The 26,831-nt window shown below is 37.9% G+C and overlaps 1 protein-coding gene across 3 annotated transcripts; it reads right to left on the bottom strand.

The window, feature by feature from the left end:
* Positions 1-271: 271 nt before the first annotated feature.
* On the bottom strand, positions 272-24,869 carry LOC148851810 (TOM1-like protein 3). 3 transcript variants are annotated; one of them, XM_088946368.1, is made up of 10 exons: positions 24,345-24,869; positions 23,639-23,785; positions 23,004-23,082; positions 19,057-19,155; positions 18,855-18,968; positions 8,219-8,364; positions 5,451-5,532; positions 4,786-4,871; positions 4,516-4,707; positions 272-1,231 (listed from the first exon to the last, which is right to left on the bottom strand). In XM_088946368.1, exons 2-10 carry the CDS (start codon positions 23,746-23,748, stop codon positions 550-552), a joined length of 1,590 nt encoding a protein of 529 aa, XP_088802494.1. In that variant the 5' UTR covers positions 23,749-23,785; positions 24,345-24,869; the 3' UTR covers positions 272-549. The 3 variants fall into 3 exon arrangements, with proteins under 3 accessions (XP_088802494.1, XP_088802495.1, XP_088802492.1); XM_088946369.1 differs by having other exon boundaries at positions 24,299-24,701; XM_088946366.1 differs by lacking the exon at positions 24,345-24,869 and adding an exon at positions 24,025-24,258.
* Positions 24,870-26,831: the final 1,962 nt, after the last annotated feature.

The raw sequence follows: 26,831 nt of genomic DNA, 5'->3' as shown, positions 1-26,831 counted from the left end.
AGATAATGCCCATATCAGATAACATGAAGTAGGTATAAGAACTCAAGATCATGCTTCTAATGTAATGCCACTTTGACCATAGTTCCCCCATAGACGCTTTAACACCCTGGTCACTAGATTATGATCATCACAATAATACTCTCAGATCTATGAAGAGCCAATGACTTTCCTAGTAGAATATATTCGAGTGTCAAGATGCAAATCTAAAGAGAAAATTTGCACAAGGATTGTCCAGAAAGGAGGTTTAGGTAAATTGAAAAGGGAGGGGGAATAAGAACCAAAACACTATAATACATTCATAAAACATGTGTATATTGCATAAGAGTGTAAATTTACAAAAAACCAGTAGCCAATAGTGGAAGACAACCCAGACACCCTACATCCTAAACAAATGACCTGCTATAACATGGGCAAAACACCTGCCAAAGCACTCATGACTCACCCCCGCTTATTCAACATCAAAGTTTCATCCTGGTGTAAAAAGCCAGAAAAACCAATAGGTATGCATAAATATTATGCCTCAATAATCTACAACCGCTGAACAAGCACTCAAAATGATCTCTGACCACCAGGTTTAGACGACGATGAAGACTTGGCCTTTGCAAAATCAACCAGGTCCTTGAAGAGGGCATCCTCTGGTTTAACTTGTTTTGTTTCTATCAATGGATCCCGAGTCTTGGTCTTTCCTTGACTAAGAGAGAGATTCTGGGTCTGTCCTGCTAAGCCATCATATGAGAATCCTGATCCACCACTAGCATTGGAAGCACCATGGATCAGAGTTTGTTCAAAGAACTGTTGTCGTTGATTATATTTGGAAGGTGGGGGTGGCAAATAGCTAGGAGATTGGATGTCCCAAGGTGCCAAAGAGGGGAGATGCTCAGCAGATTTTGAACTTCGTACAGGTTCATCATATTTGGGCTGCTCTGTGAAAATGGACGATGATGTTGATTCCTTCACTTGAGATGGAATAGATGAGAAAGAGTATGTTGGAACTGATGGTGAAGTGGGGTTTGTGTAGTTTGAATGAACTGCAGGGGATGTTTTCTCTGGTAGTTCAGAGGCTCTTTGAGATCCATAGACATCACCACTTAGATAATCAATCATGCCAGCATCTGCACTGACCGGTTTCTTGGATGAAGGTGGCGGAGGAAGAAGTGGACTAACAGGCATCTGGTCCTTCTTAGCATTGACAGCCATCCTAGCCTGCGTAAGCTCATTATCTCTTGAAGACCTGCAATAACATGATTATTACTATCTAGCATGAGTTTATAAAAAAGTCGCACAACATATCGGAGCAATAAGCTGTTTGCTGAATAGAATAAAATTCAAAGATCAAACTTTTCAGCGAAGGACTAGCATGGCATGTACTACAGGCACACACTTTACTAACAGAGAAAAGAACCATATCACTTATTTTTGGTATTAAAGACAGGTGAAATCAACCGAAGTTTGAAGTCAATACTGATGCATCTGCAACCTCAATTATGTGTTTCTCATATAACTTGCTATCCACCTGGATAGACCAGTTGGGTGATAGATTTTTAAGCATGTATTCTATATGAAAATAGGCCTACCTAAGGGACAAAGTGACTGTTGTTCCCACCCATGAGTATTTTAGACCACCTCATAAGGCAACATTTTTCTTGGGTTAATTTGGAATTCACCCACATACGGAATACTACAAATCTTCAAATTAATAGTGAAACTTCAACTTTTCTCTGGTAAAGAGCCTATGAAGAAAAATCCTTTGCGTCCTTATTCTTAGTTTTTCTTTTTTTCAAAAAAGTAAATAAAAGAACAACGGAAGAAAGAAAAAGCATACAAGTAGATAAAAAAGAAGATTAAGCCTCAAAAGTCAAGACAGGAAGAAAAAATAATTGTCAAATTTTTTCTAGGATTATGACACATCAATTTCCCAGAAGATTTTCTAATGGATAACTTGTTAGACTAGTACTAATTGTGGGAAAAAAAGAAAGATGTACAAAAGTATGTCTAGCACCCCTAAATTTCAGGCCAGCCCCTACTTCCCAGACCATTAATCATCTTTTACATGCCCAAATCATGCAAGTCCCAGGGCATTCCCGCAAATATTACTGTTATTTTTGTACTCCCTGTTAGCTAGCACGATCAGCTACACTATTTGCTAAATGACAAACCCAGGAAAACATAATTCTTCATTGCCTTGTCAGATAACTTATTTCTCGTATGTTATGCCTGTTGTTATGAAACCACCTCTAGTTACTTTTTGAGTCACCTTCTACCAAGGCCCTAGACTGTTTTTGTGAAACTACCTCTAGCTACTTCGATACTTTCTGAGTCACCTTCTACCATCGGACTATCATAGTTGAGAGATATCAATTTCATTCCTTCTAATTTCATTACTTCAGCCCTTAATGAATTACCAACAGTTGGGCTGGCTCCATTACGACCTATGTGACCAGGGTTCAAAACTTGGAAAGAGCATCTCTGTATGTGCAGGGGTAAAGCTGCGTACATCTGTCCCTCCCCAGACCCTGCATTGGCAAGAGCCTCATGAACTGAACTGCCCTAACACCTAATTGATGAACCCATGAAAATATTATTTGTGATTGCTCGCCCAGTTCTTTTATTTATCTTATGAAATGTTTGTATTGCAATGGCCCTAGACTGTTGTTAGTGAACCACCCCTAACTACTTTTGGGTCATCTTCTACCAGAAGATTATCATAATTGAGAGATCTTCCCAGCTTCATTCTTTAAAAATGTCGTTACTTGAGCCCTTATTGAATTACCAATTCTCATGGGTCTAGAGAGAATGGCTATTATTTTTTCCATCACAGTTCCTAAAAGCTACTCTAACACCCAAGGCATCTAGATTTCCCATGCAAAATCCATCAAAATTCAGCTTAATAATATCAGTGGGAAAGAGGACCAAACCATGGGTAGTATATTCCTCTTGGCACTTGTTGTGGATGAGGCTGGATATATGTCACCATTCTCTAATGATGTCATCATTAAACAAAGCAAAGAAACTCAATGTCATCACCCAATGGACCACTTTAACACAACCAATGCTTCTTTCATTTGGATGCTCTCTTTGAATATCCTTGCATTTCTTACTTTCCGAACTGTCCACAGGACTGCTTTCTTGTGCATCTCCATATAATTTTCTCTCCTATTTGATGGAGAGAAAAAAAAAAGGTAAAAAAAAAAGTACTTCTCAATTTCAATTTACCAAAAGTTTAGAATAAGAAGCTTCTTCTGACAATTATACTGTGACCTTTTTAGAACCCTTGGGAATCCACTAAATATGTGATCCAAGTATAAAATAGACAGCTTAGAAAATAGAACATTTTTTATTTAATGATCAAAATAACCTATCTATTGTAGAATTGACTTGAGTTTGCTATGTGATGTGACAAAAAAAGCAGTTACAAGACAAACATGCACACACAAATATGAAAAATGTTTCTCAGTCAGGTCAATATGTTTCTTTTCTACAGTAACAACATCCTATGTTTGCCATGAAGAGAGAGGATAGGGCATGCATTCATGTATTCAACACAAATGCATACGTAGAAATATTACATTGAATATAGATGCTGAGAAAGGTTTCTAGATGAGGTCATTTGGGTTTCTCGCAACATAGCCAACCCTATTTCTGACACATTAAGGGATGTTAAGGGATGGTGGGTCAATTAGGACTGCCCATTCAATAAGGGACCCTCTGGATTGGATACATGTTCACTCTCTCAGGCCAATGGCAGCACTATATTCCATCATCCATTGGAGTTCTTGCAGGTAATATTAACCAAAATTTTAAATTTTCTAATAACATAAACGAAAAAGACAACAGAATTGCTTAGTTTGGAACATGGCAGAGTCTCTTGGACTGGAACTTACTGCAATTACATGTTAAAGGGAAAAAATGCAGGAAAACAAAAAGTTGTGAGCCTATGCAACACTGTACCCTGATCATTTTCTACATTAATAAAACAACTACCAATCACTCATCAAAAAAGGGGATAAAACACAGAACCCTTTTAGAGCCTACAATTATAGAGCTATATGGTACCTGTGTTATTTAGGGGGTGTTCTGTACTGTGGCCACAAAAAGTGTGGTGTGTTCCAGGCTACCGTACCCCACTGTTGTGTCTTTGAAATGACAGGTTTTTGGAGCTCACCAAACTTTTGGTAATGATCTATACTGTAGTGGTGTGGTGTGTTCTAAGGCATTGGGACGTAAAATATAAATATTTTTGTCAAAATATACCAAATCAATGTTTATTGAATGCCCCAAAGTGTGGTGTGCTCTGGAACATGAGATTTTGGTATTCCCAAATCTGTGATATTTTGTGTTCCAGAACGAAACTCATCCAGTTCCAGAACACCCATGGCTTAAAAGAAAGTGTGCCATACTGCATTTCAGAACCAAATGAAATGGTATGTGGCCACAGTAACAAACACCACCTTAGGCTATGTATTTGTGTGTGTGATTGTTTATACTGGACAGAAAATGGAAACCTCAAAGTAGCACCTGTGAGCCAGCTGGGTAAAATCATCTTCTGACTCATCGTCCTCATGGTTGACATTCAAAAATGGTGCAACTGAATTGTCTGTAGTTCCTACCCAACCAGTAGGTTTTCCTTTCACTATGTCATCATGTCGGCAAAGCACACGTTGTAGGTCATCATTTAATGTCAACCCTTGACACAGAAGCTCCTCATCCCTGCAAGATAAACAACCAGAATTGTCACTTCAAAAAAAATTCAAGTAAACAAATTAAAATTTTCAGGCATTGGCATACGTTGTATTGTTAACAAGAATCATGACACGCTTTTGGTAAGAACGGCACTGGTCAACAAGGTCAACAATTACTTCTTGTTTCACCCCCTGCCAGAAGAGATGGACAATTAGAAGAAGCCTGTAGAACTGATTCAATGAAATGCAGTAATGAATTCAACCATTCGATACTATCTTTTTCATTACCTATGAATCTACAAATATATCTCAGGTCCCAGTGAGATGAAGGTTCCACCAAGTCTATCACATGCTAGAGATAATTTTAACTGGAAACCACATCCTTGAGAACTTTTCAAACTCGCAATCTTCACTCAATGGTTTCACCATTGTCCCATAAAAAAAATGCACTTAATTGCATACTGGAAAGATTTTTAGAGCAATTCTAAACAGTATTCAAATGGATTTCAATTTCTACAACAGTATTTCAAATCCAAGATCCAGAGACCAAACTTTAAGTATTGTATTCACCAAGAAATTCCCCAAGTTACCATTACAGCAAAGCTTACAGTAGTAGATGGCAAAAATTTTCAAAAAAAAAAATAAGAATAAGAAAACTAAAATCCATCTCCTAGTGTAGTGAAAAGATTAACTAAAGCAGGAAGTGGAGAAGGCAGAATAATCAAGCAAGATCTTCTCCACTCTATAAAGCAATCTGAAAGATGAAATTACCTCAGGATTATGAGGATCCAATGCACCAAGCATTTCCATTAGTACATCTGCTAGGCCACATGCATTTTGAATTTCTAGCAGGCTATAAAAAAAAGGCAGTTTTTAGAATATGATCCCACAGTAAACATAATGTAAAGCAACATAGTTAACTAAGCCAAAATATTTCACAAGAAGGTGAATTAATACATTAATCCCAATCTCCCAGATTTCATTTGCCATATCACCATCTACATTCTACAGTAGGAAATATAAGTCCAAAAGCAAAGGTCAAGTTAAATGTCTCCTTAATACAGATAAGTGATGCATAGACAAATAAGGACAAAGAATACGTGTTATTCTTAAATACTGAGCAATCCCTTTATTTTTGTTTTCTCTGTTCTTTTTTTTTGGGGGTGGGGTGTAAAATCTAGCAGAAGGACTTAGGCATGTTTAAGTTAGTCAATGGTCAGTTTGACTTGACTTATTTTTTACCCTACATTTAACCTAGGTATTACAGTTCAACCAAGGATGACGAACAGAAACAATTTAACATTTTCTAAGTTTAGTCATGTATCATGAGGTAGCCAACGGTGTAAATCAAAAGGAATTAGTATAAAACTGGCAAGACTAAAGAAAGTCCAATAGTGTTCATTAAGATTCTTTCTTTTTATTTCAGTTTGTAGATGGATCAAGATTATGAGAAGTATAAAAAAAAATTAATAGTTCTAGCCAAACATTGTGATGGTATAGATAATTAAGGATAAAGAAGACATGTAAGAAACAAATATGAAGCTTTTCTTTTCCATTTTTCTTGGGGTGTCTGAAATATAGCAGCAAGATTTAGGCATGGTTAAGTTATTTAACACTCAAAGGTTGACTTGCTATAATTCTTCACCCACATTTTAAATTAGGTGTCAAAGTTATACCAAGGGAAATGAACAGTGATAGCTTAACATCTTCATAGAAGTCTAATCTTGTGTGTTCTGAGATGAACAAACCATAGTTGTCAAGGCGACGCCTAGGCGACAAGACACCCTTGGAGGCTCACCTCACGTAATCGCCAAGCAGTATTGTACTTTCTATTACTATTTTATTCTTTATTTCGAGATTATAATTATAAATAGGCATTATTAAACTAAAATATTCATTTTGTGTGCTTATATACTAATTTCTTTTTATTATTTTCTTATTTCTTAGGTTTGATCAACAGAAACATTGCTAAATGCTGTATTGAACCCTCAAAGATTTCAAAACCTGAACCAATAAGGTATAACCTAAAATTTTGTCTAATCAACACATTTTCTTCTTCTTCTTTTCTTTTCTCCTACTTTTTCTTCCATATCTTCCATGCCTTCTACTAACAAAAATAAGGGTTCAGCCGCTATATTTTTTCAATTTTCTTTTCTTTCTTCTTTTTCTTATCATGAATATGTTGATTTTCTATACTTGAACATGAACTTTATACGTTTCTTATGAAAATTGTGAATAATTATTAAGGAAATATGGTTATGGTACCTAGGGAACTACCCTAGGATCTATGTTTTTTACATAAAAAAAATCCATCTCCTAGGCAATGCCTAGGCGACTAGGTAACAAGGCGCCCCCCCTGTCACCTAGCTTTGCCTTGGCGCCTTGAAAACTATGGAACAAACAGATAAAAGCCTTCAGTATCAACAAAAGAATATTATTACAAAGGTGACAAGACTAAAGAGTCCGTTAACATTCATACAAAAGGTTCTCTTTTTTCTTTCAGCTTGTAGATCAATCATGATTATGAGAAACTTGATAGACATGAATAATTGTAGTCCAACATTGTGATTCTCTTTATTCCCTTTTTCAGGAACTAACAGTAATTATCTGAAAAGGTCCTCTATACATGAGGGGATTCATGTACTGTTAAACTATCTTACAAGGTGTTTAGCTAAATAACATAGAAATATGTGATAATTGTATAAGCCTTTCATGATTAATTGAGAAACTATTAGAAATTCATGCTCATCAGGGGTATATAGGTTGGTTTCTTAAGAAGCTCGTTGAGGTTGATGTATTATGTTTTAGTGAGTAAAAGATTATGCTAAGGTTTTTTTTTAACAGCTGCAGAAATGTGATTTCCAATAACTATAAAAAGGTGTATGGGATCCCCTAATTGAGACTACGCTATTGGGAACCCCTTACATCTGGGTGCATGCAGACTGCAAGGTTCCCAGGCACAGAGCCCAGGCATGATGCATGGATTCACATGGACCTCAATACACGTTTTCTCGGTAATTCATATCCTTGATACATGATAACTAAAGTTCAAATCATTTTGACCTCCTAGTCCAATAGTGAAATCAAGAATATAATGAAGGTTGAGATAAGGTAGATGATCATCAAGTCAAGAGGATAAAATATCTTACTTAAGGAAATAAAATAGGGGCCATTACTTGGTGTAATGGTAAAATCTTGGGCTGTCAAGAGTAAGAACATGGGTTCAAGCCTGAGAGTAGCCGCTTTGTGCAAAAGAATGCTAAAGGTTAGAACCGTATCCATCCCACCCCTCCCAAGACCCCAGATGGCTGGGACCAACATTGAGTAGTGGCCTTTTCAATTAAGGAAATAAAATAACAAACATCTTCTTTATAAAAATGTTATACCATTCAATGTTTAATGCATCAATCTCAGAGCAAAAATGCAGTAGAAGGGAATAGTAAAAGAAGAAACTTCATGAATTTAGCACAAAGAAATTGTCTGTTCTAGGCGCAGTGGCAAGGGTGAAATAGAATAGGACTTAAGATACAGAGCAGTACCTGAGACCAGAAGCATCAGATGGAAGAGATACCTCTACAGCTGCTTCTTCATACATTGGGGCTGAACGAAGTATTGGCTGGCTTTGAGGTGGAGTGAACAAGGGTACACTGTTCTCCTCTCGAGGTGGAAATTCAACTCCAGCAGACTGTCAATTATTAATAAACTTGGCTTGATATTCAATGAAATATGATGAAAAGAAAATTAAGATATAAACTTTTACGCACTGAAAGCAGATAAGAATTGGAAATTAATGATACTGGCTATGAAGAAAAGAGCACACCATATGTGAAAAATGGAATTCACGGCAGAATGGAAGCCATTTAAATATGTGTTTTTAACTTCATATTATTAAATACAAAGAAAGCAAGTAGGCACATCAGTTTAAAATTTCAGTAACAATTCACATGTGCAAAAATAGGTAGAAATTAGATACAACCAGCTGAGCATACATTAGGTAAATATCTTTCACTATCATTTTGGCAATGGAAGTGACACAAGAAACATTAAAAAAAGAGCAGTGGACAAAGCAAGAAATACATGTGCATGCATTCATATAAGAATGCAAACCAATGAATATATCAAACGCTGAAATAACATAAATGGCATGAAATAGTTAAACATAATAATCAGTCAACAAAATGAACAAGATATAAGTATTGACAAAAAAAACAGAAGTATGCAGAAGGCATAAAAACTGAAGCAAGGAGACAGATTATCCCTTTAGAATTTTCCCTAAAAAATTGCATGGCCAAAAGACACAATTAAAGTTAACGCTTCTCAACCCAAGGATTTTAGACCAACTAATTTGGTTAGTGAACTCTACAAGATTATTGCTAACATGCTTTCCCTTAGGATTAGGAAGTAACATCCCAGTCTCTTGGAGTTTTTATACAGAATAGATTGATAATAGATCAAATCCTTATAGCCAATGAATGTGTTCAAGAGACTAAGAGAGTGAGGAAGAAGGGATGGCCTGTGAATTGGATCCAGATAAAAGCTAATAACAAGGTGGACAGGTCATTTTTGGAAATGTTTACAGAGAAAACAAGCTCTGGGCCCAACTGGAGGAAATGGATCATGGGATGCCTACATTTGAGTCACTACTCCATTTCGATGGTCAGAAAAGGATTTCTTTTCAGCCAAAAGAGGTCTCAGGCAAGGTGACCCTTTATCCTCATTCTTGTTCATCATAGTAGATGATGTTCTTGGTCATTTAATCTCTAAAGTTGACACTTGGGCTTGCTAAGGCCATGAGGGTAGGACTATAATCAGATCGATTTGGAATCCAAATCTGACCTGAGTTCGATATTACGGATTTTGGATCAGATTCAGGATTTAATTTGATCCTGCTCTAAAAATATAAATTAAAAGGAGATAATGCTGACTGAGCTCCGAACTAAGAAGACCCTAGAGACAAGCATCACCCATCAGAAATTCAGAACAGAACAAAATCAAATGAATACATGGACTGACACAAATAATTTTGAGGGAAATCATTAGATACATATATCTGACCCTGTTTTATTGTCACTAAAATATAGAAAAATAAAAAACAATTAATTATTTTTACCTTATACATACATAAAAATGATTATAGATATAGAATATTATGTATAAAATCTATATAAATATATTTTATAGTACTTATAATCAGACATCCATATCTGAGTAATCAGATCGGATGTCAGATCAGGTGTCGGATTTTCAGAGTCTGCTGACAGCCGTACATGAGGGTAAGGAGAGATGAGGTGGTCTCTCATCTGCAGTTCATGGATGATATTATCATTCTTTACAAGGGGAAATTGCAATCCAGAACCTTAAAATTCTTACTCAAAATGCTTTGAAAGGATTTCCAACTTGAGAGTAAATTTGGAGAAAAGTAGCATAGCCAGCATCAATTTGGATAGGGCAGTAGAGAAGGTATATGTTGAAGTTGTGGGGTGTGCAGCTGTGTCCTGGCCTTAGTTCTATCTTTAATCACCCTTAGGTGGCAATCCTAGATCCCTTAGCTTTTGGAACCCAGTCTTGGATGGGTTCTCAGTTCTCTAAAAACTTGCCAAAAGGATTTACATCTCCTTGGGTAGAAGGATTACATTTATTAAATACACAACTCCACACTTACTAGTGTATTATCTTTCTTTTTTAAAACTTCTGGTCCTAGTGGGTAAGAGGCTAGAGAAGACTATGTGGGATTTCCTTTAGGATCTGGGGGATTCTAAAGGGATCCATTTCAATCTTTTTAGGTTTGGGTGGTTTGGTGAAAAGAAACTCTTCTCTCCACCAGAAGTGGATTACATGGTTCCCATTTGATGCTAATAAGTTGTGGAAAAATGTAATCAAGAATATTCATGGCCTGGTTGTGAATGATTGGAATGTTGGAGTAGTTACTGCAGTACTACCTACTAACAACACCATCGTATCCCCTTGGAAATCTATTCATTCCCTCTATAATTTGTTTTTTCCATTTGTCCAGTATGATGCTTTTTGTGCAGACAAATAAATTTTCAAAGTACCTGTTGATAGGGAGGGTGTTTTCTGCTTAAATATAAATGTTGTTTTATGTATTCCCTCTCCATTTTATAAATAAATCCATATCCCAGCATGTATCTTTGTTTGAGACAAGACCTTGGAATTTGGGTTGAGAGAAGCTTAAGTGATCCTGAAGTAACTTTAACTCTCGATTTCTTATCATATCTTGAGGAGGTCTTTGTTCGAGACAAGACCTTCTTGGAATTTGGGTTGAGAGAAGCTTAAGAGATCCTGAAGTAACTTTAACTCTTGATTTCTTATCACATCTTGAGGAGGTCTTTTATGATGTAACTTTGGATGATCACAGAATTTGGACCTTGGCGAACTCTGGTTCTTTCACTTTCACATCTTTCTTTTCCACCCTTTCCTCTTCTCCCCTTCCCCATAGGCCTTTTCCTGTGATGACTATTTGGTGCAGGCCAATACACCCAAGATCAGTGCCTTCTGTTGGGAGATTTTCCATCAAAGGATTAACACTTATGAGGTCCTACAAAAAAAAGGAGACCTAGTTGCTCTTGTCTCCCCATATCTGCTTGTTATGTAAAGCAAATGATGAATCTACATATTTTCCCTCTTTGGATCCAGGTGGACAGCCCCATGGGAAGTGGGCAGCTTGTTTATAGATAATTTCTTCTCCCCACTAAAGAAGGATGGAAAATTACTATGTAAATGCACTAGGGCTGTGTTGGAGTCGGCTTACAAGGGTAGTATAGTCCTTTTATGTTTAGTTATATATGAGTTGTTCAGCTGATGTGGCTGTCACTTAAGCGAGGGCACAATGGTAATTCTTGTATACCTTAGAAGAGTATAAATAAAAGAAGGGCCGACTAGAGGGATTTGGATATTTTTTCTCTCTAGTTCGGTTGTGACCTTTTCTCCTTCTTCTTCTCCTTCTTCTTCTCCTTCTCTCTCTTCTTCTTCTCTTTCTTCTGATCTGAACTTATACAAACATCTAATCTGAGTTTTATCATGGTATCAGATCCAGGTTAATCAGTTCAGATCAGTCGCCTCGTTTTTTTCTCTGTTTTGCGCATTCTTTTCTAGGGTTTTGCAGAATTCTCATTGATAACTAGATAGTTTTCCAAAAAGAAAGAAAAGGACTGGTCGTTTTCTCCTTCTGGGGGTTTCCATGCCCCCAATGAGTGCAGTTGTTGTGGTTTTGTGTGGTTGGTAGAAAACCCTCTACTCGGCAGTTCGAAGAGAGCTGGTTTTGTGATGGTAACAGTGCAGATTTGGTACCCTCTACTCGACAAGTACATGATCTTCGAACTAAGCTGTGGTATGTAGCAAGTTTTTTTTATATGTTGCAGAACTGAACATCCTATTCGTGAGGTGTGTTGTGAGGGTTTCTAGTGCTGACAGTAGATGGCAACAGTGGTGCTGTTGCTAAAAGTGGTGAAGAGTTGTGAGTGTTGTACCTGATACTAGGAAGCCTAGTGGTGTTCAGTCATTCGTGTGGAGTGTGGTGATTTATTAGGGCAGTAGTAGAGTGACAATCTAGTGGTACAGTTTCCCCTTGTTTCCTTGTGCAGTCATGGGAGACAGCAGTGAATGCAAATCAAGTGTGATGGTGCCTTCTGATTATCTGAATGTGCAGATGACCTCTGTAAAACTGAATGGTGAGAATTATGTTCCTTGGTCTAAGTCTGTTGAAATTTTGCTGAAAGCCAAAAAGAAAGTGAAACATGTGAGAGAAGATAAACCCCCAATTGATTCTCCGAGATATGATGAATGGGAGCAGGAGGATGCTCAAATTATGACTTGGCTATGAAATAGCATGGAGTCCAAAATCGGTGTGAACTTCATGTTTTTAGATACAGCCAAGGAAGTCTGGGATCATGCAAGGAAACTACATTTAGGACAAGATAACACTACTAGGGCTTATCAACTGTACTAAGAGTACTCATCTATAACAAGGGAATCAAAGTCTTGAAAACTATTATGCCAGTATGAGAAATTTACGAAATGAGTTAAATGCTTATCATCCTCTACACCTGATGTCAAAATTCAGCAACAACAAAGAGAGAAGTTGGATGTGACCAGATTTTTAGTAGGGCTGAAGTCTAAGTATGAACCTGTAAGGGCACTGATACTAGGTGGATCTGCTCTTCCCTCTCTTGAGGAAGTGTTTACTCATCTTTGGAGAATTTCAGTTGGACCCACAGAGACTTCCACTATGTCAAATAGGTTTGCATTTGCAGTTACGAGAGGGGGAGGTCGTGGTGGTAGAGGAGGTCAGCATGGTCATGGTAGTGGTGGTGGTCGTGGTGGTGATGGCATGTATAATTGTGGTGGTGGTCGTGTTGGAGGTCAAGACTCAAGGGGAGCATGTGGTAGAGGACGTGGTAATACTCAGAGAAGGTGTACTCATTGTGGTATGGAGAGACATACTATCAACTTTTGTTATTATCTACATGGCCCACCTTCAACCTGGGCAAATCATGCAGCTATAAATGGTGGTAGCTCAAGACAAGAATCTCAAGTTACTAATCAGATCCCCACTACATTTACAAATGCTTCCAGAAAAGAGACAATGAGTATGAGCGGTTCATTCAGGGTACATCTCAATAGAACACGGCTACCCTTGCACAGTCAGGTACGGCTTGTCTGGCATCCACACCTTCCCGTTGGATTATAGATTATGGAGCTTCCGATCATATGACTAGAACTCCAGGTGTGTTTTCATCCATTTCTCCGTCCTCTACTTCCCAATCTGTTACTCTTGCCAATGGCTCTACATCAGCCATATGTGGTGTTGGTAATGTTGACATAAACCCATTATCCCTCTCAGTTTTATATGTTCCCAAGTTTCCCTTTAACCTGATGTCTGTTAGTAAATTGATTAAGTCTCTTAATTGCTCAATAACCTTTTACCCTTCCTCTTGTGTGCTTCAAGATCTCAAGACGGGGATGAAGATTGGTGGAGGGCATAAAGTTAGTGGACTGCATTATCTTGATGGAGGTGGTTCGGCAACAACTCTTCAATCATCTCTTTCCCCTCATCAGTGGCACTACAGACTTGGTCATCCATCTCTTAGAGCTCTCCAGTTACTTGTTCCGTCATTGAGTCGTGTCAGTTTGGGAAACATCGTCATGTTTCCTTTAGTCCTAAAGTTGATAGTCATACATCGAGTCCTTTTTCTTTAGTCCATTCGGACATCTGGGGACCAAACAGAATAGTGTCTTATAATGGTTACAAGTACTTTGCAATTTTTGTTGATGATTATTCAAGGATGACATGGATTTACCTTATGAAAGAAACGAGTGAACTGGTTTCTATCTTCCAGAAATTTTATGTTGAAATTCGCAATCAATTTGGTGTACATATTAAAATTCTTCGTCCTGATAATGGCCACGAGTATTTTTCCACACCCTTTCAAGAATATTTGGAACAACATGGCATTATCCATCAAACCTCGTGTACCTACACCCCTCAACAAAATGGGGTGGTTGAAAGAAAGAACTGTCACCTTTTAGAAACTACTCGGTCCCTCTTACATCATATGAATGTCCCCAAACCCTTTTGAAGTGATGCTATTCTTACATCCTGCTTTCTTATTAACCGCATGCCCATGTCTATCCTTGAAGGTCAGTCCCCTTTCTCTGTTTTGTTTCCCACGTTGTCTCCCTTTCCCCTTACTCCCAACGTTTTTGGATGTGTGTGTTTCATTCATAATCTTGGGCCTGGAATGGACAAGTTGGATGCTAGATCCACTAAGTGTGTCTTTCTTGACTATTCTAGGACTCAAAAAGGGTATAAGTGTTATAATCCTCGTTCTCGGCGTTCTTTTGTGTGTTCTAATGTTACATTTTTTGAGTTCGTTCCTTTCTTCTCCGGGTCGGATACTTCTTCTCCTTTGTTGCCATCACCCCCTTTTCCAGTTCCTATTGAGGACCCCATTCCTCTTGTTCCAATTGTGACTCAGTCTTTGCCTCCAGTGCAGCTACCTGAGAGAGGACCACCTATCCAGCAAGCGTATACACATCGTCAGGCACTGACTCCTCCTCCAGCTTCGTCACCGTTGACAAATCCGGCAGTTGTTGCCACGCCAATCCCAACCCCAATTTCTGACCTTGACCTTCCTATTGCTTTACAGAAAGGTAAACGCAATTGCACTCTCCACCCCATTTCCAATTATGTTTTTGTATCTCACCTTTCGGCTTCCCATCGCCAGTTTGTTTCTATGTTATCCTTTGTCTCTATTCCCAAGGATGTCTAGGAAGCCCTCACTTCTCCAGGGTGGCGCCAAACAATGGAAGAATAACTCTCGCCCCTAACTCGTACTCATACGTGGGACCTCACCACTCTTCCTCCCGGTAAGCATGTTGTAGGCTGTAAGTGGGTCTATATGGTTAAATACTTACCTGATGGGAGTGTTTAACGGTTGAAAGCTTGGTTAGTTGCCAAAGGTTATTCACAGTTATATGGTATTGATTACACAGATACCTTCTCTCCGGTTCCAAAATTGGGTCAGTTCGTGTTCTGATTTCTCTTGTTGCTATGTTTGATTGGCCCTTGTTTCAGCTTGACATAAAGAATGCTTTTTTGCATGGTGATCTTCTTGAGGAGGTGTACATGGAGCAACCACCATGGTTTGTTGCTCAGGGGGAGGGTGGGAAGTTATGTAGACTTAAGAAAGCTATTTATGGACTTAAACAATCTCCCCGTGCATGGTTTGGGAGATTTAGTGAAGTGGTGAAGAAGTTTGGACTAAAACAGTGCCAGGTTGCCCATTCCGTATTCAGCTATGAATCAAATGCTTGGAAGATTCTCTTGGTGGTATATGTAGATGACATTGTTATCACAAGCAGTGAGAGACCAGGGATTGACAGGTTAAAGACTTATTTGCATGATCACTTCCAAACAAAGGATCTTGGCAAATTAAGATACTTCCTAGGGATAGAGGTAGCAAGGTACAAGAATGGTATTAATCTGCACCAGAGGAAATATGTTCTTGATCTGCTAGAAGAAACAGGGTTGTTGGGTGCCAAACCAACTGAAACACCCATGGAACTAAATGTTAAATTGGGTAGTGATACAAGTGAGGAGTTCGAGGATCCGAGAAGGTACAGAAGGTTGGTGGGTAAGCTTAGTTACCTAACCATCACTCAACCTGATATTTCATTTGCGGTCAGTATAGTGAGTCAATTTATGCAAAACCCTCGAATTCCACATTGGGAGGCAGTCCTAAGGATTGTGCGGTATTTGAAGGGAGCTCCAGGTCGTGGTTTTTTATATAAGAGTGGAGGAAGTCTTGAGATAGAGGGATACACTGATGCAGATTGGGCCGGTTCTGTATCTAACAGAAGGCCCACTACAGGGTATTGCACTTTTCTTGGTGGGAACTTAGTGACATGAAAAAGTAAGAAGCAGATAGTGGTAGCAAGAAGCAATGCAAAGGCTAAATATAGAGCTATGGCACACACAAAATGCGAACTAGTGTGGTTGAAGCATCTCCTAGAGGAGATGGAATACTCGATTGACACTCCTATGAAGCTATACTGTGATAATCAAATTGCAGTTCATATCTCCTCTAATCCAGTGTTTCATGAAAGGGAGAAGCATATAGAAGTGGATTGCCACTTTGTACATGAGAAGGTGCTTAGTGGAGTGATAAGTACAACATATGTGAACACAGGAAATCAATGGGCAGATCTGTTTACCAAAGGATTGAATCGGGGAAGAGTGGACTACATATGTAACAAGCTGGGACTATATGACATATACTCACTAGCTTGAGGGGGAGTGTTAGAGTCGGCTGTACAAGGGTAGTATAGTCCTTTTATGTTTAGTTATATATGAGTTGTTCAGCTGATGTGGCTCTCACTTAAGTGAGGGCACAATGGTAATTCTTGTATACCTTAGAAGAGTATAAATAAAAGAAGGGCTGACTAGAGGGGTTTGGATTTTTTTCTCTCTAGTTCGGTTGTGACCTTTTCTCCTTCTTCTTCTTCTTCTTCTCCTTCTTCTCTCTCTTCTTCTCTTTCTTCTGATCTGAACTTACACGAACATCAAATCTGAGTTTTATCAGGCTGCTATACTTTTCTCGCTTTATGAGAGAAATGCAAAAATTTTCAAGAAAGACACTCAAACAAGAGAAGCAATGATGAAAACATCACAATAAAGGTCATTCATTGGGCTAAAACTCTATGGTTTCTTGGTGGATCATGATGAGAGGTTGGCCACATATTGCTTCATCTTTATTTGCAATTGACAGTTTAGATTCTCGAAAATAGCACCCACCACCAGAAAACAGCCTCAAACTGAACTTGATGGGTAAAGCATTGAAAATTCAGGGCAATCACGCATATGGGTTGTGTTTAGACACCATGACAGAACATTAACAGCCTTGTATTCAGGACTTATTGGACGTGTGAAGTTGTGAACTAAATAAGAGTAGAATTACTGGCCGCACTTTGAAATCTAAGAATAGGGAGAGACCTCTACTACAACTAGCTGCAAGGGGGAAATGATAAAAGAGCAGTTAAGAACATACTACGTAACAAGCATGAAATTAGCTAGGGTTCTGATTAAGGAAGATTTACAGACCAGAAAATATCGGTTCTATCGGCTTACGCCTGTTCATATGAAACAAGTTGAAAAGAACCATGTTATCTGACCACATAGCTCACATAGGACAGAAAAGGATACTTAAAGAGTACTTTCAGGGTTTGCTGTTACTAGTCCTAGAGTTACATATATTTTCATTCATATTTGATCACAGCCTAAAGGCTCCGCAAGTGTGAGATTGTCTTACATTGCTAATTTGAAGCCCAGATAAAAGAGGGTTGTGTCACACTGGCAGCCAGCATTAAAACTTTCACCAAACTTTTATGAAAATAGATCCAACGCCAAGAAAGACATCCTAGTATCATTTTCAGTTATAAATTTCTGTATTCCATAATATAATTTTTTTTAGCAAAAGGTAAAGTATTATATAATATAATCAATTCTCCTCAGCAGAGCAACAAGATGTATTTAAAATCATAAATTTTCATATGCCAAGAACCCAAACAAAAAAGAAAGGCAAAGCAACAAGTAATATAGTGGATTCAAGCAAATGAGTACTGCAACACACTGAATCTAAGCAAATAAACAAAGTAATAGCACATTAAAACCAAGCAAGTATTACACCAAGAAACCAAGCAAATAAGTAATGAACAATATATCAATACTAAACTAAATTATTATATGTATCATGGAGCACAAATAAAATGCAACATAGTGCACAGAATATTATAAAGTGCTACCTTCCTCTTCTTGTTGCAATTGAACAAAAGGCATGGTTTAAAGGCACCCCCGAGAAAAATTTGCCAACTAGGCATCAACTTGGCAACTATGTTTGCCACCAACTACTAATTTTATTTATCATGGAGAAGAAACTCTTTTCCTGTAAGGATGTATTTGGATTGCAAGAAGTGGAAACAAGCAATAGGAAAGGATTTGCAAGGTCCAAAAACAAGGTGAAGAGAACATTGAGAACAGCCAAATTTTTTCACAAGTCCATTGATTTGATTGAAAATGGAACAGCTAGGGGAGCTAGTCATTCCCATTATCCATCAAATCATAGAAGAATCTGCGCCAGTTTTCCACTTACACCACACAATCCAAACACAGCCTAAGATATGTAAAGGCCAATGGCTTGGACAATGAAACATTTTATGGATTTCTTATTACTATGATTGAATAAAAACAAAATGATGGGAGAAACTCTCTTTTTAAATTATTTGGACTGTTTCAGTGAGTGGTTGAGATTATAACTCATTCACCTTTGTCCAATATCTAGCATATATGAACCAAAGAACATAAACAAAAAAAAAATGTTACATGAACTAAGATGTGGTGAATTATTAAAAACAGAAAATAAACCAAACAAAGTTGCAAAATGGAGTGTAAAATATATATCAACACACCATTACATGCAATAAGCTTGGCAGGGATCAACATTTGAATTAGCACACTCCTCGTGAATGGGAAAATGATTCAAAAGCAGGCTTCTAATGATTACTAGTTTACAACAATCACCAGTAGAACAATTATTTCACAAATAATACTGAGGTAATAAGTTAATAAAAGGCAAATAAAAGAAAATGTTAAATAAGCACCTTCAGTTCATTGTATGCAGCATAGTACTGGGGATACCTTCCTCCAGGACCCTCAAAAGCTTCTTGCCATGCATCTATGAGAATTAATATCTTTTCTCTTACATTAAGGTCTGGCTGTGGAGGTTAAAATTTGAAGAAAGTTAAATAAGATACTGTAATTGAAAATAGAATATTTATAACCAAAGGCAAGGAGAAAGAGGACCTTTTTCTTTACTATTTTGACCATTTCATGCAAGATGTCTCGCTCAACAATTTGTTGAAATACATTATGCCCACAATTTTTGCTGAGCATCTCTAACACCTGGACCAGGATTTTCCAGAATCATATTTAGGCAGTTCCAAGTAATGCAGAAAACCCAATGAGGGATTCATTGTTCAGTTTTCTCTAACCAAAATAAGAAATGTTAAACTAACATAAGAGAAAGAAGAAAATAACAAAAATAGAAATCTTTTGTCATCCTTTATAAAATTCATTATTATTTTAGTCATTGGCTTTCTTTTAATTTGTCATTATATTTAATCATTTCTGTGCACTTTTCTTCACAGACTTGATCCTTTGATTTCATAGGGTTGACTTCCTATTAAAAAAAATGCAAATTGTGAAAGGTCTGTTGGCATGATGATGTGTTGTGTGTGTGCATTTTGTGTCTATATGTATGTCTGAGAGAGATAGAGGCCTAGAACTCAGCCAGAGAAGAGATAAAGTCCCTACTTCAGGGCCTTTGGTTCAATAGCTGTAATATGCCCAAGTGCCCAGCACAGCTAGAGGGTAGGAGGATTCTCAGGTGGTTATTGGATGGCTCAGAAATGATGTTAACTTGAGGGCTTGGGCTTTCCATCACTACGTCAGAGAGGCTCAAGCTCTAGCATTAAGAATGTAACATCTCATTCAGACAGATCCCCAGGGATCAACCAACCCTTTGGATGAAATTCTGGCAAGAAGTGGTCTTGAGAGAAATGACCCAGGCCAGGACGTAATAGGGAACCTCCCTCCAAGTATGCAATATAGTTTGTATCCATTCTCTGTATTAGTATGAGATGATTTTTGCATATATGCCCCCATGGAAAAGTGGTACTCAGTCAGTCATCTTATAACAAGAAGATGCTTGATGATTGAACTCCTACCAAATACCAATATTTCTTATTAATTGTTACCAATCACAATAATATATAAAAAGAATGAATGATCTGGGTGGCTGAATTAGCAAATCCATCAACCTATAGCAGATTTGACTAAAACAAATCTTAATTTCAAGAGCAAGACATATGATGACTAATGAGTTAACCAGAAAAACCATGGAATTTAACCTCATTGGTAAGTAACCAGGATTCATGTCAAGCATATAATTGTTTGATTTAATAAACCTATAGATTGAAACTATGGGATAACTCTTTTTCAATAGAGACTAACCTAAACATATTTCAACATAGAATATCCTGCAATAATCCAATAACATTGGCCAATTTGCAAAAATGGAAATTGGCCATAAAAAGCTCCCTTGTAATGATAAGTGCATTTGCACTTTACTCTCACATAGGTAGAATAAGAAAATGAAATTGTTGCAAAAGCATCAATTTATAATCAATAATGCATCAATAAAATTATCATGTAACACACCATGCATGATATCAACCTTATGAATCAAAAGTGGCAAACATAGTAGATTGTTGTTGATAGGATGACATATGTTTATTTTATAAAGTCTTCATGGGACTACACAACGGGGGTAGCCTGTCTTCCATTCCCACACCCCCAACCCTAGTGAGAGTTGATCCCAAGTCTCCACTACAACCAGCCAGAGAACTTACCAACAAAACCACAATCAGATGGATGACAGGCTAACAGATAGTTGTCAAGGAATCTAGGCGATTCTAAGCAACATTGGGGCACCTAGTCTCATTGGTAATAAGAATTTTATAATATAAAGAACTAACTTTTGGCTGGTTTCCTAGTTTTAAATACCATTTTGTTGGGACCCAACACTCCCTCCGAACCCAACTATAGGAGTGGAGCAGGCCACCACTGAACAACATTTCACTAGAAGACAGAGAGGCTAGTGTGACGCGCGGCAGAGCCTCCCAGAGTTAGTTACACTCAGAGCCTTTCTCGCGTCGGGCTTGCATCTCAGCCCATGAGAGGCATTTGAAGGGCATAGCGGACCGGGGCAATATGGGCTTCTGATGATCCCCAGTCGGTTTCATGGGCTGCTGATCGACCCGTGGAGGAGTCCTCAAATTCGGGTAGGTCGGTTTGCTAGCTCTACGAAGGTTGTCGATTCTTTCTTCTTGCAGGCGAGTCAATCCCACCGCAGCCATGACAATCGTCGGACAGAGAGCCCTCACCTCCAGAAGGATATCCTCTCTAAGACCTCCCACAAAACATCCTACTAGGGCTTTCTCCGGCCAGCCGTGTACCCTGGTCGCCATCCGCTCGAACTCGAGCTAGTACTCTGCTACCACTCCAGTCTACTTCAACCGAGTGATAATCTCGTTGTAGTCCACGAACGCCGTCAACCCAAAGTGAACGCTCAAAGCTTCGGTGAACTCCACCCAAGTTACCTGGTGATGATTCTGGCGACACCACTGGAGCCATAGAATCGCGTCTCCTTCTAGATGAATGAAGGCAATGGAGACACGCTGGTCTGCGGGAGTTTCGTGGTATTCGAAATATCTTTCTGGTCGAAAGAGCCAAGGAATGGGATCTCCACCGAAATAGTTGGGAAAGTTGATCTTAGTGACTTTTCCGATGGGGTAATACCCTGTTCTTTGGCTATTGGAAGTTGAGGCTTCCGTTCATGCTAGGTGACTGGTCTCGCCGGATTGTTGCTGAGAGGCAAAGCTGGAGACGACCACTTTGAGTTCCTTGAGTTCATTCAACACCTAGTGGAATCCAACCTCAAGCTGGTCGACCCTTTCATCCACGGTAGTGGAACGTGTTTGTGGCATCGTGAAGCCTAGGATTTTGGATAGCCTCGTTCTGATACCAATCTGATGAGTTACTGCTCACCTCGGAAGCCCCTTCGAGGGTGGCTTAACCTCCTGAAACAGAAGATGGGGGGAAGAGAGGGGAAAGGTAGGAAGAAAATGACTCAGAGAGAGATGAAAGGGATATTCATTCACGCCACTTATTACATGATTAGGGCCTTATATAGCTGGCCTACATGTATGCAATCATGGAGAGAATATCTTCTGGTGGCAGTGTAACTAACTCTGGGAGGCTCTGCCGCGTGTCACGCTATCCTCTCTGTCTTCTAATGAAATGCTATTCGGTGGTGGCCTGCTCCACTCCTATAGTTGGGTTCGGAGGGAGTGTTTGGGTCCCAACACATTCACAAGCATGCATATTAACTGGAAAAAAAAAAAAAAAAAAAAGCAATCTTCTTTATTAAAAATATTAAAGTTCCTTTAAAAACGTGGTAAATCACCATATCTAAAAGACAAAAATCTTTTAAATCCTCAAAATCCTTTGATCTTTTAAATTTCAATAGTAAAACATTAAAACAAAGTATGAAATCAACTCTCTTGAGTCTTATTTTCTCCATTATTTTAGAGAGCTTTATTGTTGAAATCAGTCTACTATCATAAATATAGGATTTTTTTCAGAGTATTTTAGGAAGAGAGAGAAAGAGAGATTGTCTCCGTCTATCTCAAATCCACCTATCCTTTGGACTTCTCATTAAAATTATATATATATCTTTGTTGATTCCCCTCCTTGGGTTTGCTTATGGCTTATCTTTCTCATTAGAATTAATTACTTTTAAAGCATTCATGACTGATTTTCCATCATTAGATTTCTTTCTTTCTGATGACATCTACAAATGTCTTACGAATCCAAAAAAAAATAGTTTTGGTTATCTAAGCAAAATTATAAATTTATTCTCTTAAATAACTAATAATTCATTTATTAGATCAAACATTTGTGTGTTTTATGGAAATAATACAGCACCACAACTTCTTCACAAAGAGGTATTACGTGTAGTCAGTCCAAAAATTCTATAATGGGAACTCTTTGCTTCCTTACAAAACAGAACTAAGAAAAAATACATCACATACTATGATACTCTGGCCCACTGGAAATCTAAATTCTAAATATAAGCATCATGCATAAAAAAATAATACGTTGTCAGCATATGAAACATAAATCCTTACAAGGAGAGCAAGAAGTTGTATTTTGGGATTTTTACTTCCAAGGCGCTTCTTGAGTATCTTCAAGGCATCCTTTGCTTGCCTGAAATTCCAAACCAAATTAGGAAAATTGCAATGAGAATTTCTATAATTAGAAACAAACTGCAGGATACCAATAACCACAAAAATTAACATCATCAGAGTTAAATTTTAGAACATACAACAGATCCAAGTACTTTACCAGAGTAACTAATTCACAGATAGCAGTCTCCTAGAATTCAAAGCTTCTAGGAGATTTGCTTACAGCCTAAAAGGGACATATAGTCTTAAATAAAGGATAAACCAGCACATTTTATTACAGCCTAATAGTAGCAGATATCTTATCAAATCATACAATCAATTTCATGGTTTACAAACTGGCTCTGCTGGTGTAGAATTGAATGAAATGATCTCTCTTGTGGCCGAATATCTATCATCCCTGATAACATAACACAAAATTCAAGATCCCTCCCGGCCATCTAAATAGTTTAACATCAATACAATTGGAGAAACCAGAAATCACAAGGTAATCAAGGAAAGAAAAAAAATAACACAAGTACGATATAGCAGTACGACCAAGTAAAAGAATACAAACGAAGTTTAAGTGAAAAAAAAAATACCCTGGGTCCATGTTAATAATGTCGCATAACTCAATGTTTATTGCCCAGTCTGGACCGATCAGCATATCGCTTGTCGCCCTCTCAACACATGCAGCAGCATTATTAGCCATGATTGCTCTACTTTGTACTTCCCCAGCCTCTACTCTCCTAAAAACCACAAATACATAAAAGAAAAATCTGATCTTTCAACTTCAAGCTCCTATGAATAGCAAGCAATGGTGAAATATGCATCTTTCTAATACTACTGTTGAGGACAATTTAAATAAGACTTTTATAAAGTTAGAACTTTATCATCTACCTTTGAAAAGAAAAATACAAATACAGAAGTAGATAAATTTCACGAATGAAAATTGAAATACTGCTAAGGAATTCACTACAATCACTACCATTTAGTCAAACTTTTTCTCCAACTCATCGCCAGAAACTCAAAGAAAATCACAATTCAAGACATCAAACAGAAACCCGGTTGAAATTGAACCGTAAAAGGCATCAACCGACTAAAACAAAAAATCAAGGACAAAATTTTAGGTTTGCCCTGATTCAGATAACAATTGAACAACCAACAAAAGACCTCAAATCCTTCCCAATTCAAAAACAGGTGAAACAAAAACAAAAACCCATTGAGAATTGAGAATATATACAAAGGAAAAAAAAAAAAACCTTTGGCGAAAATCACGAAGACGATATCGAATTCCGGATGGGTTACCTATCGGACGAGAGACAGAGTTGATGAGGTGTTTAGGTAGTTGGTTTGGTTTTGCTTATGTGTTCGACGGTGGAGAAAGTTGAACTCTGATAAGTGACAACAAAAGCGTATTTGACTTTGACACTACCACCTTTCCTCCTTCCCTTATTCTTCGAATCCTCTCTTATTTAATATAATTTTCTATAGAATTTCTAATTCTGTTTCTGTTGATTGATGTAAGTATATAACCATTTCTATATTCCGTCGTCCCGACTTTTCTTCGAGAAGGACTAGACTTCCTATAATACGCCCCAGCGCGTAACGCGCAAACCGCTGGGACGGGGCTCTGGGAGGAAGTTAGGAAGATCAAAGATGAGTTGCGACGTGAAGTGTGAATTCACGGTAAAGAAATGAAGGACCAAAATCTGAATTTGACCCGTGCACGCCGGCTTGGTCTTACATCTGTCTGACCGGACCAGCCAGGTGCCCAACTTGGACTGAGGCTGTGGAGATGGAGAAACGAGTTGACGACCCTGAGGTCAAGCCGAGGGAACCCATTTTTATGAATGTTTTTGTATTGAATACAAAAAACGAATTGATTTTTTGTTGTTTAAAAATAGAAACGATCCATGTGCAATGGGGGCATTTCCAAGAGATCGGATTCAGTTCTCACATTTTACTCACAACCAAACCACTTAATAGATGTGTATTGGGAATATCTCGTCATAAATAAAAATGGAGATGTTTGGTGGCTGTGAACAAGACAATTTTCTGAGGATTAAATCCGATCTCATTCACCAATGTAAATTGTTTTTCTTGGTTCTAGTTTGATAATTTCAAAAATAAATCAGATTTGAAAAATAGATTGTTTCTCAATACAAATTTTGGTGTAGTTGTTGCATATATATATTTTTGTTTTCGTAACTGAAACAAAAACCACGTTCTTAAATTTCTGTTTTTAAGATCATGCTTCCCTCTAGTGATTTGATTATTGATATTACGTTTAATAAGTGATTGTGTATTTTCAAAGCAGTGGAAAAAAAAGGTCAGGCAGTATTTGTGCATAAATTCTAATCCAATAAATGCTAAATGGGCGTCTAGTCTAACCGATGTTGATAGGGTATAAGCTCACCCTGCCTATATTATTGGTCTATAAGCTCACCAAATCCCTTATTTGGGTCAAAGCCCACTATTGGTTTTTTTATTCCCCTTTAAGTATAAAGCCTCTATGTGGGGATTCTCACGGTTCGATTAACTAAATGATGGTTTTTTTCTTTTTCTTTTTTTTTTTTTAAATTGAACTATTTCTATCGACTTTTGCAATTCCTTGAATCAGTACCACTGATTGACCAGTTTTGGTTTTTAATTAATTTGATTCCTCAATTTTTAGTTATTTTATATAAATATGTATAGTATATTTTAAATAGATTATTATTGATGAGGTGATTTGGCCTTTTAATGATATTGTGACACGTGGCACCCCATAATCGTTTCATGATACCTCAGCACCATATAGGCTATGACTTTAAAAGCACTTTGAGCACACTTGCCTGCTTTAACTGTCACAGCACCACCTCGGTAAGGTCAGCCTGCCTTCATTGAGGCCAAGTTGTGATTTGCATGATGTAGTGGTCAACCTCCTTCACACATGGATTGTTGTCTCTGAATCCTTTGGGATCATGCCGCCTCACCAACGGACCTAACTCCCACCTCGTCCGCATCAAAGGTAAGTGGATAAACTCTATCGCTTTACATGAAAGCCAACTCCAAGCATGAAACCACCTTTGAGCGAGACAGGCTAATAAGTCACATCCTCCCAGAGATCTCGGACACACTACATGAAATACATGGAAACCTACGCCTATATAAAGGCATTCCATTAATCAGAGAAGGTAAGCACAATTTAGCTCTCAAACTCTCTTGCACTCTCGCTTTCTAAGCATCTAGACACCTTTCACTAACTTAAGCATTAGAGTGCCTACCTTGGGTAAAGCACCCTGGGTGCTCTAACTTTTATCTTCTTACAGCTCATCCAATCGACCTCGTCAGTGCAACATTCGAGCTATCTTCTATCAAGGAGCACCAGATCGCACACTGTATGATATATAATGCAAATATATTTATAAATAAGAATTAAAAAAAGTTAATAAAATTTAACTAATTGACAAAATTAATGATGTTTTAAAAAAAAGTTCAAATAGATGAATGTAAAAAAGTACACTTTTGGACAAAATTTCCCTTCTCTTTTCTTTGAAGGATCATGGGTGGGTTTTCTACAAAAAAAAAAAAAAAGTTTCATTAATCAAGCTTCATCACCATCATCCAGAATCAAAGATAGCATACAAGAGAGCTTGCTTTGACAAAAAAAAAAAAATGGCAAACTTATAGAAGGTGCAAGGGGGGTCAATATATCTATCACAACCAATTGAAGGTTTCGAAGCTAAGAAGAAAGAATCTTGGGATGATGGTTGGATCTGGGAGCCCGTGCTTTGATCAAATCTTTCTAAT

This window comes from Nelumbo lutea, chromosome 5, assembly GCF_056320005.1.
Source record: "Nelumbo lutea isolate HS-2025 chromosome 5, American lotus-T2T, whole genome shotgun sequence".
Taxonomy (NCBI): domain Eukaryota; kingdom Viridiplantae; phylum Streptophyta; class Magnoliopsida; order Proteales; family Nelumbonaceae; genus Nelumbo; species Nelumbo lutea.
The sequence above is the reverse complement of the archived record's forward strand: the minus strand, read 5'-3'. Positions and strand labels throughout refer to the sequence as shown.

Excerpts from the sequence above, each read along its gene's own strand:
- LOC148851810 (XM_088946366.1), bottom strand. The coding sequence starts at position 24,053 with ATGAGTTGGAGAAAAAGTTTGACTAAATG. Across the intron at positions 23,083-23,638 it reads ATTATTAACATGGACCCAGG|GCAAGCAAAGGATGCCTTGA; the intron begins GTATTTTTTTTT and ends TTGGAATTTCAG. Across the intron at positions 18,969-19,056 it reads TCAAAATAGTAAAGAAAAAG|CCAGACCTTAATGTAAGAGA; the intron begins GTCCTCTTTCTC and ends TAACCTCCACAG.